The sequence below is a fragment of the Maniola hyperantus genome, chromosome 10 (assembly GCF_902806685.2).
Source record: "Maniola hyperantus chromosome 10, iAphHyp1.2, whole genome shotgun sequence".
In the NCBI taxonomy this organism is placed as follows: Eukaryota; Metazoa; Arthropoda; class Insecta; order Lepidoptera; family Nymphalidae; genus Maniola; species Maniola hyperantus.
The window spans coordinates 7,949,151-7,964,943 of record NC_048545.1 but is presented as its reverse complement, the minus strand read 5'-3'; the positions used below and the strand labels follow the sequence as shown (position 1 = coordinate 7,964,943).

The 15,793-nt window shown below is 35.7% G+C and overlaps 1 protein-coding gene and 1 long non-coding RNA gene across 2 annotated transcripts; one reads left to right on the top strand and one right to left on the bottom strand.

The window, feature by feature from the left end:
* Positions 1-5,446: 5,446 nt before the first annotated feature.
* On the top strand, positions 5,447-11,698 carry LOC117985786 (uncharacterized). Its single transcript, XM_069501192.1, has 3 exons — positions 5,447-5,692; positions 6,779-7,114; positions 10,279-11,698. Exons 2-3 carry the CDS (start codon positions 6,802-6,804, stop codon positions 10,461-10,463), a joined length of 498 nt encoding a protein of 165 aa, XP_069357293.1. The 5' UTR covers positions 5,447-5,692; positions 6,779-6,801; the 3' UTR covers positions 10,464-11,698.
* Positions 11,683-15,050, bottom strand: LOC138402838 (uncharacterized). Its single transcript, XR_011237183.1, has 3 exons — positions 14,988-15,050; positions 13,086-14,729; positions 11,683-13,054 (listed from the first exon to the last, which is right to left on the bottom strand). It is a non-coding gene; the product is annotated as an uncharacterized lncRNA (long non-coding RNA).
* Between the last annotated feature and the right edge of the window lie 743 nt (positions 15,051-15,793).

Below are 15,793 nucleotides of genomic sequence, written 5' to 3'. Positions count from 1 at the left end.
CATCTCGACCTGTCGCTTACTATAATCATGCTCTCGATATTGGTGATAATTCTAGAAATACTTGAGAATCAATGGAATCTCAGCTTTGTTACGTTTTAAACATATACTATACATGTTTATGCCTATACATTTATACTCTTAATGGTACGATGGTAAGTATTATTAAACATACCCGATATTAAATTAACCACTAAAATAGGAATCTTAAATATTTAACTTCAATACAGCCTATATACGGTTATTTTAATATCGACTACCTAAAAAACTTATATCTACCTGAGACGTTTGTACTAGTTATTAATTTATAATATAATTAACAATAATTACATGTTATGGTTTAAGGCCCTGAGCACGTTGGGCCAATGCTCTCATTCAAAATTAAAGAGTAATCGGGGTAATCAGGGAAGCCTACCGCCATAGTTTGATAATTAAAGAGTACCTATACCTAACGATCACGATCCTCTTTGATTGGTTGATACTCTCACTATTAAGGGCCGGTTGTTTCAACAAACTTTGACGGACACGTAACCTTTAAATATGGCGCTAACGAACGTAAGTAAAGAAAAAGCGTTGATTCAGCATCTATTAGCGCTAACGTTCGTTAAAAAGTTACGTTTACGTTAACCAGTGCTGGCGCCATTGGTGATCGTCAAATCAGTTCGTAACTTCATACTTCTTACAAACGGAATATTTTATTTACAAATTATAATGGAATCAATTTAATTCAATGCTTTTAATGGTAGTTTTTTTGAAGATGAAAGAGAATATGTAAGAAAGAAAAAGTGTTTAAAATGCGAAGTAGCAATATTAATAACTATGTATATAATTTAATATACTTAAAATGAAATTAAAAAAAGGATACGGAGAAGTAAGTTAATTTTTAGGGTTAGTTTCGCAACCAAAATAACAATGACGAACAGTTTTTTGTACAATGAAGCAACGCACTTAAATTAACAGATGTTAAAGTTCGTCTACGTCTGTTAAATTTTAACGAACGTATCTTACGAAGACCAATGGTTTGAAACAACCGGCCCTAAGTTGAGATTTATAAATCTATGGCAACAGTCGATAAGAATACTTAGATAACACTGTAAGAATACTTAGATAAAATGTACTGTTGCAGCAAGAACACCACGAGCTCGGCCAATCACAACACTTGCGATTCTAGCAATGTGATAAAAACATTTTTCATACTATAACTCCCGAAAATTGATAATGCGCGTGGCTGCCATTTTAGTGACGTCAGCACTAGACTGAAGTTTCGAGCTGATGGAATATTTTTATTTCGGCTGACGTCAAAATGACGTCATTTCGATGTTAATGAGACATGGTTCCAGCGCAATAGCAATTTGCGGGACTTATAAGAAGGCTGTAAGTATATTTTTGACATTTAGAATTATGGTCGTGGTGTTTTACAAAACTCTAGTAACTGAATTTATTATGTGTAGGTACAAAATGACTTCTCACGTGCCATTTGAACTTTATGTGTCAACTAGCTAACGCCCGCGACTTCGTCCGCGTGGGCCGTGGATTAATGTTTTTAACAATCCCGTGGGAACTCTTTGGTTTTCCGGGATGAAAAGTAGCCTATGTCAGTCTCCAGGTCTTTGACTACACCCATGCCAAAAATCTTGTCAATCCGTTGCTCCGTTGCGAGGTGATTGAAGGACAAACCAACAAACAAACACACTTTCGCATTTATAATAAGGGTACTGATTGGCATGTCAAAAGTACGATTTATGTCCTTATTTTAAAGGTGAACCGGACTTTTCACATGACAATTGACCCATAAAGTTAAAATGGCACGTGAGAAGTCATTTTGTACCGACTACTCAGTGGCGTGCACAGTGTTTGAAGCCAGGGTAGGCATTAGTTAGGTAGGAACCTGTTTACTGACAGGTCATAATGAAAAATATGCATTGAGCTATTACAACTGGGGTAAGCAGTGCATTTATGGTTCTATAACCTGCACGCCACTGCGACTACTTATACCTATTATAATCACGGCTGTCAAATCCAGTGGGCCAACGTGTATTAGGACCTTTTTCCTTCACAATGTCAAAATATTGAAACAATTTTAAATTTCAGTATTGAAAATACTTATTATAATTTACATGCATGACAATAAAATTTAAATTTTATTTCGTAATGTGTACCTAAGTACGAGATTCATTTTTGAAACTTAAGTTAAATAAATATGTAAAATAGGTCAATGTTTCTTATTTTAAACCTATAACTTATTTTGAGTAGTTTAGCACACAATTATTACCTATTTAATACGAACATTAATCTCAATTCAAGTGTCGTATTAAATTCCTTTTAAATATTTTGAACGCGTCAAGCCCCTCTGTCACTTGTTAGATGATGTCCGCGACTTCGTTCGCGTGGATTTAGGTTTTAAAAATCCCGTGGGAACTCTTTGATTGTCCGTAATAAAAAGTAGCCTATGTCCTTCCCCGAGATGCTAGCTGTCTTTTTATCAAATTACGTCAAAATCGGTTGAACGGATGGGCCGCGACAGGCTAGCAGGCAGACAGACAGACACACTTACGCATTTATAATATAAATATGGATAGTATGCTAAATATTTGGATTAGATACCTAGTTGTATGAATCGTCACTTTGCTTGTATATTTTTCTCGAGGTCTGTTTTGGTGTGAATGGATGGTATGGATGTACACAGACCGATCTTTTTGTAAACAGGAAAAGCGACATTCTCCGAGCGAATCCAGTGCCAATGTCGATACTTTTATGCCTCGGCATCTCAACCATAACTATTTCTTCCTCTTCTGTCTTGAAACAGTTCATTTTCTGAAGGCGTCTGCGGAATTTTGTCATATTTGGTATGCTAAAGGTATTTTGAACACGATGAAAAAAGCCTGCACTTTTCAAATGTACATCGTCATCGCTAGTGTGCAGCAAGTATTCTTCGACACTGTGTTTAGTTTTCACATATTCCTTGGTTTCTGATGGTGCAATCAAAGCAATATCTTCCCCACTCATTACTTCAGGTTTGTCACATATTTAATGCGTAATATTTTACTTTAATTGTGTGTTAAAGGTATTAATTAAAATATGCTACTTAACTTTGGCATTGATCGAGTGTGACGTTGCGAACGCGATAAGATTATTAGGATTAAGAGTTGTGATTATGTCTATGATTTTTAAATTCTATGATTTATTAATGTTGGCACCATTATCACAGTTAATTGCTTAATTTTTTCATATTCTGCATTTACAATACAATGTTTTTACCTAGGTTTCAAAAATTGTACTTCACAATGCGAAATGCGAACGTCTCAATGTTATGCTTAATTAAGTAGACATTCATGAATAATATAAGGTAAAGACTAAAGATTATATGCCTACTAGAATACCTTTACAAGAATGAGGCAACTGTTTTGAGTACGCAACATTATGTAGGTCTGTATACTACCACATGAGTCAGTCGTCCATTTTCCGGACTTTTGGGAATGAAATATCTAAGCATTGTAAAGTTATGCCTATTCATTGAATCTATCTATCATAATTCATAATACCTATTGCGAAAAATGAAGTTGCAGCCTGAAAACAAATGAAAATGAAGTAAGTAGATAGGTATATATTCAAGCAAAACAATCATGTCGATCCGTTGCGGCGTGATTGAAGAACACGCCAACAAACAAACACACTTTAGCATTTATATTATTTGGGCGTATTGCAAGTACCTACCTACTTACCTACCAAATAAAAAAAATCTTTTTATTAGAAGGGCTAGGCTAACTAGGACTCAATTTGTTACTACTACCTACTTACTATATTTGTGGCAAAAAGACTTAATTTTTTTTTTTACATTTGCAAATGTGGCGTCCCTAACACTTGACCAAAGTGTTCAAGCATTGGTTAGTCCAGTGGTTGGTCCAGTTTAGTGGTTGGTAGGTACCTGAGCTACCTTGTCAGCAGTGATAATAATGAATGCAAAGAAGTCTTCAGTCCGCTCTTCTGCAATCATACCTGACGCTAAACAGAACCGCGGCAAGCCCAACAGCATCCTGAAACCATTATTATACCGCACCCTTAGGGTGTCTATGGCCTTTTTCGAATAGTGGACCCACAGGCTTCCCGAGTAGAAGTTTTGGCAGTATGGCTTGAATAGTGTTATTTTTGTCTATTTACTACATCGGGCGAACCTGCTGGCCAACATATTACATCACATCTAACTGCCAAGGCCCTTCTCTCTCTCTCTCTCTCGATGTCATAAAATTTGAGCACCTTCAACTCGAAGCAAACTGAAGGCCGAGCTTCAAACCCGAATTCTACGAATGCTTGCTCGTCTCCAGTCTACACTGCGCCGCCTGAATGCAGCGGCTCTCTACGACTCGTTTGCTGCGCTTTCCGGTGCGCCGTGCGAAGTCATAATTCATATGTCAGAACTCAGAAGGTCATATTTCTTATCCATAGTAAGCGACCATGGCTTAAATCCATTTATGTCATCACTTGCAATACGCACTGGCAAGAATTTTGGTATTCAAGCCCTGAGAAATTTTGGAAAATTGGTAAGTATGGTCTATAGGTACGGCGGACTGACATGGTGCCGTTTTTGTACAAGCACTTCAGCACTTCAATATACCGGTAGTTGATACAGCCCAAGTTTCCACCGAATCGAAGGCACGAGGTCCACGAATGCTAAGCAAAGTGCCCGATTATCCTACTCTTTAGTCAATCAATAGGACATAAAGTTGTGACTAATTTCTTGGTGCACAATCTTGACAGTTCTAAAAAACGTATATATATGTACCTACCTATCTATCGAATTGATGCTCTTATCTTAAAAGTAGATGCCTGCACTTGTTCGAATACTAGATATTATACTATGTAATATGTATATGTATAGAGACGTCTTCAATAAAAGAACCGTGATAGCCTAGGGGTTAGACTTCGCCTTGTATTCGGGAGGTCGGGGTTCGATCGCCGGCACGCATCTCTAACTTTTTGAAGTTATGTGCGTTTTAAGCAATTTTGTATCACTTGCTTTGCTTTAACGGTGAAGGAAAATTATATGAGGAAACCTGCATGCCAGTGAGTTCTCCATAATGTTTTCAAAGGTACCTTACACTTGGCCAGCGTGGGAGATTGTGGCCTTCTCTTTCTGTGCTTAGTAGTGAAGTAATTTTAATTTTCACCCAAGATTTTAATATAAGTATGTAGGTACTTAAGTGTCATTAAAATTGACAACATCGACCGCAATTAGATAGGTTACCTACACCTAACTTAATTGCATTTAAATTAGCTATTAGATACGATAGATCAGTCAACGCAATTGATTCAGGTAAAAAAATCCACATGAATAGTAACCACGTAACAGTGCAAGGTTGAAAAATACGTTCCCATTTTCCAAACAACGCACCGCAGCCGCCAAGCCATCAAGGCAATCATGACTTGTTTTTCATTTCAACATTTCGTGTAGCACGGTGTAGACTGTAGAGCTGTTGTAGAAGCTGAGAGAGATGGTTTCACGCCGGGCAAGCGCGCACGCGCCTGCGTCAGTTTAGGTTTTCCCGCTGTGTGACAAACTGCAATAAGTACTTACCTACGTATTTGACCTGACTAAACTTGTGCCTGACTCATTTGTTGCGCCATTTTGGTTTTAATCGTTACGTATTACGAGTAACATCACACGTATCGCTCGTCGGCTCGTTGCCTCCAATATAATGTAAGTAAGGCATTTTATTTTACGCTTTTGTGTAGTTTTTTTAGTGATTGTGGGGTTATAGGAAGTAGATATTTTTAGCGCCTACATCATGCATTTTTAGAAGATTATAATTTTTATTGAGTTATCATAATGTCACTGTTGGTACCAAGTTGTCGTTTTTATCAGTACTTTCTTAATACCGTGGCATTTAGTGTAAGTTTATCTAGTTAGATTATACGCGCGATTTCTGCTAAATAAATACCTACATACTAATTGCGGTGATGGTGTTACCCATGTTTTCACTTACTTTGAATCAAAGAACACGTTGGATATGTAGTTTAGCACCTACCTAATTAAGCAAGTATTTATAAAATAAAGCTAATGCGAAAATGTTGTGACAAGACAATCTTACTAATTAAAAACCTATTAAAAATGTTAGTTTATGTTAGATGACAATTATTCCTTCGCGCCACAATGACTAAACCGATTTTGCTGAAATTTGGATTAGAGATAGCTTACACTCTGAATCAACACTGTAATACCTATACCTATAGGCCACTTTTTATCCCGGGTAATCATTTAAAAAAAACTCAAACGGGATTTAAAACAACTTATATCCACTCGGGCATATCATAGTAGAATACAATTTTAAATTAGATGACAAAATATTGGTAGTTTCAAGGGAAAATACCAAAAACCTTATCCAAGGTAATTACCTACCTGCTAATTATACAGGTAGGTAGATACCTACATATATTTTTATTTAAATTAAATTGTTATCATTACCTATAGAATGGAATAAATTAGTTACGGTAAAGGCATTCTGTTTTATTTAATAGTCAGAAAACAAAGTCAGTTATGAATCACACAATATCTACCTACCTTTACCTGTGCTATTACCGAGTATCTTTTATCAGGAGATAACTGCGACAAACAGTAATATAAAGATAAATAATCATTAAGTCAATAAATTTGGATGATGATGTATTCTATCGCAATAATAATAAGGTCCTATTTCTCTTACATGTAGAGTATTGTATCATATGCGTGATAACTGATAAGGTGATATAGCAAGGAAAACTGGTCATTCGTGCATGTTCGTTTTAGTTAAAGGAGCAACATAGCAAGAAATGGGGCTGTGCTTATCATTTGATGACTGCGGGGATTGTGACTTGTGCTGCAACCCTTGTTGCCTCGCCCTGAGCGCCTGCTGTCTGGTGCCCTGTCTGTGTCCAAACGCTTGTGGTCAGCAGCAACAACCGCCTCCCACTGTGATAGTTCAGCAGCCGCCCGTGGTAGAGCAGCACCCTCCGGGATACCCGTACCCTCCACAAGGCGGTTATCCCGGCTATCCCCCACCGGGTGGATACCCCCCGCAAGGCTATCCGCCACAAGGCGGATATCCTCCACAAGGCGGATATCCTCCACAGGGTGGATACCCATATCACAACCAAATGCAAAGATAACTGATCTCTACAAATCTCAAAGTCAAGATCAATCTTAAGGTAAGAAAAAAGTTGAATAAATATAGGTACCTACCACCTCTACGCCAATTTTAATCATGTGCGTAACAATAATTTATATCGCCAAGCTTTGCTTTATTGTTTGCTGAAATTTGTCTGTTTGTATAGATATCACCATATTGCATATACCTAAATACTTCTTAGTAGATATCATTGTTACATGTACCTACCTAGTACTTAGGTATCATTTTAAGTCTTAACTTATGAACTAAGAGCCAGCACGTGCCAGACCTTCGTAATTTTATGAAAGCTGAAAGTTTCTCTGCGTAGGTATTGTCCCCAACACAGGGAGGAACGATCAGCGACTATAAGGTTTGGATCAATGATCATGGTGGATTTAACAGGTGAAGATAACAGGTTTTTACACTTTTATTACCTGTAATCTCCTAAAGCCATCATGATCCAAATTTCATATTATTCGCTGATGTGTTGGGGACAATACCTACGCAGATAAATTTTCAGCTTTCATAAAATAACGAAGATCTGGCACGCGCTGGCTCTCTCTCTATTATTTACGAGGCAGCTTTGTGTTATCTTATAAGTAGATATTTGTTTTTTTTCATACCTAATTCTTTATTTCATGTTTTTAGGGTTCCGTACCTCAAAAGGAAAAACGGAACCCTTATAGGATCACTTTGTTGTCTGTCTGTCTGTCTGCCTGTCTGTCTGTCTGTCTGTCTGTCTGCGGTCTGTCAAGAAACCTACAGGGTGCCTACTTCCCGTTGACCTAGAATCATGAAATTTGGCAGGTAGGTAGATCTTATAGTAGACATTCGGGGAAAAATCTGAAAACTGTGAATTTGTGGTTACATCACACAAAAAAATTAAATTGTGGCCATGATCTAATAATTTGTATTTTCAATTCTCGAAGTAAGATAACTATATCAAGTGGGATATCATATGAAAGGTCTTCACCTGTGCATTCAGATTTTGATTTATTTATAAGCATCATAGTTTTTGAATTATCGTGTAAAATTTCGAAAAAATACGACTGTACTACGGAACCCTCGTTGCGCGAGCCTGACTCGCACTTGGCCGGTTTTTAATTTCGAATCACAATCAGTCAAGTATTAATAATCAGACTATCTTTGAACTAGCAATCATACCTACCTGTTCTGCGAAATTTATACCAACTCATGAATACCTAGGTAGTTACGAGTACCTACATATCTACCAAGTTACCTAATCAGAATCATAAAAGGAATAATGAGGAAAACTATAAAAATTTACTTACTTCCTAAGTAGGTAGGTATAATAATAATTGGTGATATTTCGTTACCAACTAACTACCTAAATAAACTTCTATTTGTACTTTTAAAATATAGTTAGGGAAGTAGGTATAGCTGAAAGAAATCTAGACTGCTAGAAGTTTCTTAACATTATGAAGTTCAAAATGTGTAAATTGAAAACCGTTGTTCTAGCAATAATTTAGGAATTCTAGAACTCTGGTACAAATGAACGTCTGTCTGATGAATGAATGAGGTATTTAAAAACTTAGGTATGTGATATCAGAACCTGAAAGAATACGCGTGTAGATAAAACTAAAAAGAACTAGTATGTAGGCAGTGGCGTGCAAGTCATAGAGGCATAAATGCACTGCTTACCCTAGTTGTAATGGCTCAATGCATATTTTTGATTATGAGCTGCCAGTGAACAGGTTCCTAATAACTAATGCCTACCCTGGCTTCAAACACTCTGCACGCCACTGTATGTACGTACCTATCTAGATATTGGGGTCTACTCTAAGCCTAAGAATATTTATAAATATAAACTTGAACATTTGAACAGCGTAGGTTCTAGGTAATCTGTGGTTCTAGGTAGGTAGTTACACTGTACCTACCTGTCTACTAAAAAATTATACTTAAAAGTAAAGATGATTATAAGTAAGAACCTACAGTTCAATTAACTAAGTGAAGGTTACGTGAGCAACCTTAGCACGTTTCCATCTCATTTTTATTTCATTTACCTTGGTTACACAGCGTAAAATTTAAAAAAAAGGAGTCTAAGTTATAAAAAATACATTGTTCGGGTACGTCAGTAACTTCAGTGATTCCGGGTAGATAGGTAGTAGTCCTGTAAAATTGGCTATAGCCAGTGAATTTATTTATTGACTTTTTAGTTAAAATATTTAGTTATGCCTAGCAAGTTTCTGTCTTCCCGGCGGAATCAAGAAAGCGGACCTAGGCTCGAGACAGCATTTGCTGTCTCGAGCCTAGGTCCGCTTTCTTGATTCTGCTGCGTAGCTTTCATGGTTGTTGGTAATTGGTATCCAATGTTCATAATTTTATTGTCATTAACTCTCTTTACGTCCAGTCAATGCTTCTGTACTAATAACCGATCCATACACGACTATTTGAACTATGGGGTCGACCAAGGTTCACCCTCGGCACCACTTATTTTTAAACACTAAGTATGTCGATTGTAGGTATGTCATGTACTCTTAGTTATATTTTAGTGTTACGTTTTAAATAATATGAGTGTTTGTTCGAGATAATTATATGTGAAGGCATTATTGTTTTACACGAGCGAGTACGTCACATCGCTCTTACTCCATTCACACTTGCATATTGAATATAAAATACTACATAATCTACCTATCTATATAACCGCAACTAATTCTTGTATCTCTCGTCACATCGCTTTGTCATTTCAATGTCTATCACAAGTTTATTTCCTTAATCTAAGATCACAAGGCACATCACAGATGTGTTTCAGAATAAAAACCTCGTGCAGTAAAAAAATTCCCAAGACTTTCTCCTAAATACTGAAAAGCATTCTTAGGGTTCCGTACCCGAATAGCCTTTACTGTCCGTCCGTCTATCAGCGGGCTGAATCTCATGAAACGTAATAGGTAGAGAGTTGAAATTTTCACAGAGGAACTATGTATTTTTATTGCCGCATAGCAACAAAAAAAATGTAAAAAAAAAATGCCCGAATTTATCCTATTGGTCGTACCCATCATACGTCCCTAGCTAGTACACACAATGTTAATTATTATCCTTACCAGTTTTGTATGCGGATTATAACATTTTTTAGGTAATAAAGTGGTCAAACTATCAAAATTACATATTTTGTCTTGTTCACATTTCAGAATGGGTTGTAACATATCCTGTCGTCCGTGCTGCTGCTGCTGCATACCGTGTCTGTGCTGCGACTGCTGCGGCGATCCTCCTCGCAACAACGTGGTGCACCACCACGTCAACGTGATCAATGTACCGCCCGCGCCGGCCCGGAACGGCCGATTCGAACCACCGCCCGCGTATAGATAACGATTTCTGATTTGTTTATTTTTCAAATAGAAACCCAAAGACCCAATATCTGCAGCTATTATTAATGTAACTTGTAAGTTAATGTACCTATAGCCGGCCAATAAAATTGCTTTGCCATTTTTAAAGTTCCGTACATCCAGAGAAAAAAAAGGAACCCTTATCACTTCGCTGTCTACCTGTCTTCAAGACAATATGTCAATGGAATGGATTATGAAACTCTATAGGGTAAGTACTTCCCGTTGACCTAAAACCATGAAATTTCACAGGTAGCAAAGTCTTATAGCACAAGTAAAGGGGAAAATCCGAAAACCATGAATTTGTGGTCACATCAATAAAATTAAAAGTGTTATTTCTTGTACGATGGTGCGGAACCCTTCGTGTGCTAGTTTGACTTGCACTTGACCGGCTTTTTGACAATCACTAGGTAGGTACTTACTTATTGTTTTCATTTGGACCGGAAAAGTCCAAATCAAAGCATAAATACTTACCTAAGTAATTTTGGGATATGTATAAACGACATTCAACGTTTGGTTGGTAAAACAATTTTATGTCGGTGTTACCTAGGTATCTAACTTTAATGATTATTATTATATGAATTACTGTATATAGATTGGTATATACACCTGGCAGGTAGGTACATAAAGATTTCAAGTATCAATTTTAGTCTTTAGTAAAAATGTGCAATAGAAATAAATATAAAACATTAATTCATTTGAGCCTCAATGACTCAACAAGGGTTACGGTGTTCTCATCGCCACTCGCTCTATACAAATGTAGTTTAGCTCTCATTTGAATATTAACCAATCGAACTCAATAACATTTTGTATACACGTTCTAAAAACTAATATATGTGTCTAACCCCCCACGCTAACGAGGTGCGGGCGAGGGGTGACCAGCGAGTATACGGGTGTCCCCCCGCCTCATACCCCGATTGCTATCTCGACCTGTCGCGGACTTATAGGTATGTTGCAGTATTGTCGTAGGTACCTAACGTTAAGGAGGTTATTAGTCATATTTTAATAAAATGCTCAGTTTTAAAATGAAATATTGGTGGAGTTTTACTCTACTACCCATACCTAAACGTAGATAATTAATTAGCACTTATATAATTATTAATATTGTAAATGAATGAAATTTAAGTTTAATAAGTATTAAGATTTTGTGGTTTAATTTATCAATAAATTATATTATGTTAATGTATTAAGATTTTCCAAATATATTATGTTTTAATTTATTATGCTAATTTTATTTTTAAGTACGAGCTTATACATATAAGTAGTATGCCGATTATACGTACTAGACAGATTATAAGTACCAAAGAAGAAAAATTGGACATGTGGATTGTGGTCTAAATCATCTTCTTCTATACCTACAGGGTGGAAAAAACTCATGGGCCCTGGTGGGAAACTATACCTTAAACCCTTAAGTTAGATCATTTTACTTTTAAAGGAAACATTCTCTTATTTTTAAAAGAAACAAAACTGCAACTCGCAATTCTAAAATTCGCTTGTCTCACCCAGGAATCGAACCAGCTAAAAATTGAAAAATAAACATTCGCTTATTTATTCCACTAGTTTATACAGTCAATGTTAAAGATAAAATGTATGCAAGAAACATTAGGTCTTACACTCGTCTGTCGTACAAGATATCCATAAAATCGAATATATTTAGAACAGAAATTCTTTAATCAACATCAACATTACCTAGAACGGTTCACTTCTAACAACTGTATAATTTTCTTATTTAACTCTAACATTCAAAGATAATTATACATTTACACTCTTCTCTTGCATGCTTTATAGTAAAATTGCGTTTGTCTCACACAATGAACCAATGAAAATACCATGAACGTGCCAGGATCCGGATACCACCTAGTTCTTTACTAATAATGTAAAGAGGCAAAACATATTCATTACTCAGTTTTATGTGGGGCTGGGGATTATACAAAATAAATTAATTATTGTACTAATTCTTTTTACAATTATTTTTACAATTTCTTATTACAATTATTTCCGAGTGCTATAAATTATCACGAAAAATATAAAGTAGATAGGTACCTGTAGCTCACGAGTCGCGGACAAAAGCTAGTTTTAAATATCGCACAATATGAGATAAGTTACGCAATTTTCAGTAGGTATACCCACCTACTGGAAGTGAGTGCTCTTACTTCATCTCATTAATTCTTTATTATATTTTCTAGTTTAGTAAGTATAATCCGAAACAGGTTGAGATATCAATCGGGGTATGAGGTGGGGGACATCCGCACGTCACCTGCGCTCGTCCGCACCGGGTTAGTGCGGGGGATGTGTGGGTGTGCGGGGCGTTCCCTCCCCGATTGCTATTTCAACCTGTTGTGTACTATATGTATGCAGTAGCGTGTAGCTTGGGTCCGCTCTACCTACTTTAGGCATTAGTGAGATCAGCATAATAGAATAGCTTACGATATTTTGGAGATGCATGGATTGTGAAATAGTAAACAAAGAATACCTCGAAAATAGTGCAATTACGTAAGTGTATTTTTTACAATACTAGTTGGCAGTTACACAATGCTTACTTAATAAAGAATTAATATCTTTAATTTACGACTGCGCCTATAGAGTTCTGTAATATGTAGAGTAGAGCCTATAGACTCTATTTGTGTAACATGTAAAACCTCTATATTAGAGAGGTTCTACATGTTACAGAAATTTAACAGAACAATCAGGGTAAGCAAATCAAGATTCTCAAGCATCACACTAATATAAACATTTCACTGAGAGAAATTTCTTATTTTTTTCCTGACTTTCTCCTTTCCAAGGCGTTTTCTTCTATCAGAGAACTTCCCTTTCCCGATTTCGGTATACAGATTTCCGATTCGGTAGATAATAATCGGTAGAATCAGAAAGAAATTTCTCTCAATGTAAATAATGAGTAATTTTTTTATTCCATCTTCGATCATAATAATATATTTTGTATGAATGTGATATTTTTTCGGTGATAAGAATAAAATTAATCAATCAAGTTTTTTATTCCTCTACCCCATCATCGTGTATAAATTAACTTAATACATGTTGTGATTAGAACACTAGCAAAAACGAAGACCGCCACAAGCCGCCACATGTATTGCAAATAAAACATCTGACTGACGGTAGACAAAGTGAACAAAATATGTTGCGTAGATAGGTGTCCACCTACGACACGGCATTGACCACGAGTTTTGCACGCTATACATTGCGGGTTTGAGAAAATCACTAAAACTACAAGTAGGTATAAGGCAAATGGTTAAGTATTAGTTTTATAATAATAGCACTAAGTTTTCGTTAGCGTTCTAATTACATCTTGTATATAAGTAGAAACTATTCATTAATGGAGGAAGATTTACAAAAATATAGGTACAGTAAAAGATTACTGATAAAGTAAAGTATTATAGGTAAGTAAGACTGTTTAATATTTATTAAATAGGTACATCAAAATATACAATATTCCTCTTAAATCAAACTTTTTAAATACTTATAATTAACTATTTTAAGTTAAATTAAGTATACCTACAGCACATGATTAGGTAGGTACATGCAGCTCAGACCGATGAACTTTAAATATCTATAGGTACCTACTTACTTAATTCAAAAGTTTTTATATTAGGTACTCCATATAAAAATTATTATAATAAATGAAACAGCGTAAGTAGGTAGGTACATAAGCGAATTATACGTTTTATATTTTCGTCTACATATATTATATGCTGTTTCAATTAAAATTATAATACTGAACATTATATTTTAATACTTAAGTGAATAATAAAATTGACGATCATTTTCAAGTTGGGTTGAAGATAATTATGGCCATATTTTATCAACAATACTATACCTACCAAGTACGTTTCATTTGGTTTGGATGACTTACAGGGATCTTACCAAATTTGCACTGACGAAACATTTAAGCACTTAAGTACATAAAAACATGTTGAAAACTTTGTTAACTCTTACAATAGATACGTTTCTGCAGATGAACTCTCAGTTCCTATGAAATACGTACAAAATATCTGTGTAGATAAATTAATTATGCAGTTTTATATCTGGTTCATGTGTGTTTGTGTGTAGATACAAAAAGGATCACCACCATGGTTATCTGGTCATGGTGTCATATCCTGGCTGGTCGACAACGGTCACTTGGTCTGGTGGGTTGTCAACGACGATCACGCCACCGCCACCTCCGTTATTGTCGTCGTTACAACAGCAACAACAGCACGGGAAACAACAACTATTATTGGCACCCATTTTTCGTTTCCTACAAAGAAAATGGTACCTAGTCAGTGGGGACAGTCAACAGAAATAAAAACTTAAACCTCCTTTCAGTAACTTCGCTATGGTTTTCAGCAAACATAGCTATTTATAAATAAACTACTTACTTAATACTTAGCAAATAACTATATCTAGCAATTCTTAGACTGAAATGCTAAAAATTAATAGTACCTACTTAGTATAATTTTTAAGTTCCATGAATTCCTCTTTATATAAAACAGATATACATAATGAAAGCACTTACCTGTCAGTTCCAATTTGGCCATGCAATGGAGACTAATCTACTTATTATACCTACCTATCCTCAATATCAAAGATAAGATAAATTGACTAATATCGATATTCGTACGTACCTAATCTACAAATAATAATTATTATCAGTTTAAGTAGAAAGAACTATGAGCCATTTCCATTTATATAATAGGGACAAGTATTTTCTGAACTAGGTAGGTACCCATTTGTTAAACTGTATAGGTAGCAATTTGTCGGTTCGATTAGTTACCAAATCCATCTTTATATTGCTTTCTTTATTGTACCTACTTTGGAGTAGGTACCTATATAAGTACCTAACTACTTAGGTAAAATGCATTTTTCATAATTTATACTTAAGTATACTTACATATAACTATACTATGGAGTGAGAGTCACTTTCTTGAATGACTTGATTCTATTTATAAACTTACTAGCTGATGCCCGTGACTTCGTTCGCGTAGATATAGATGTTTTAAAAATCCCATAGGAACTTTTGATTTCCGGGATAGCCTATGTGTTAACCCACGGTATAATCTATCTCCATTCCAAATTTCAGCCAAATCCGTCTAGCAGTTTTTGCGTAAAAGAGTGACAAACATACACACACGCATACACACACACGTACACAAACTTTCGCCTTTATAATATTAGTGTGATCCAAAACCAATTCGTGGAAAAAAATTAAGTAGGTAGATTGGTAGATACTAATAGATAAATAATATAATTCATCGATACCATCACGTCAAAAATATGTAGGTACCTACGATTGGTTTATCGAATAAAGTCTTATCTATCTTA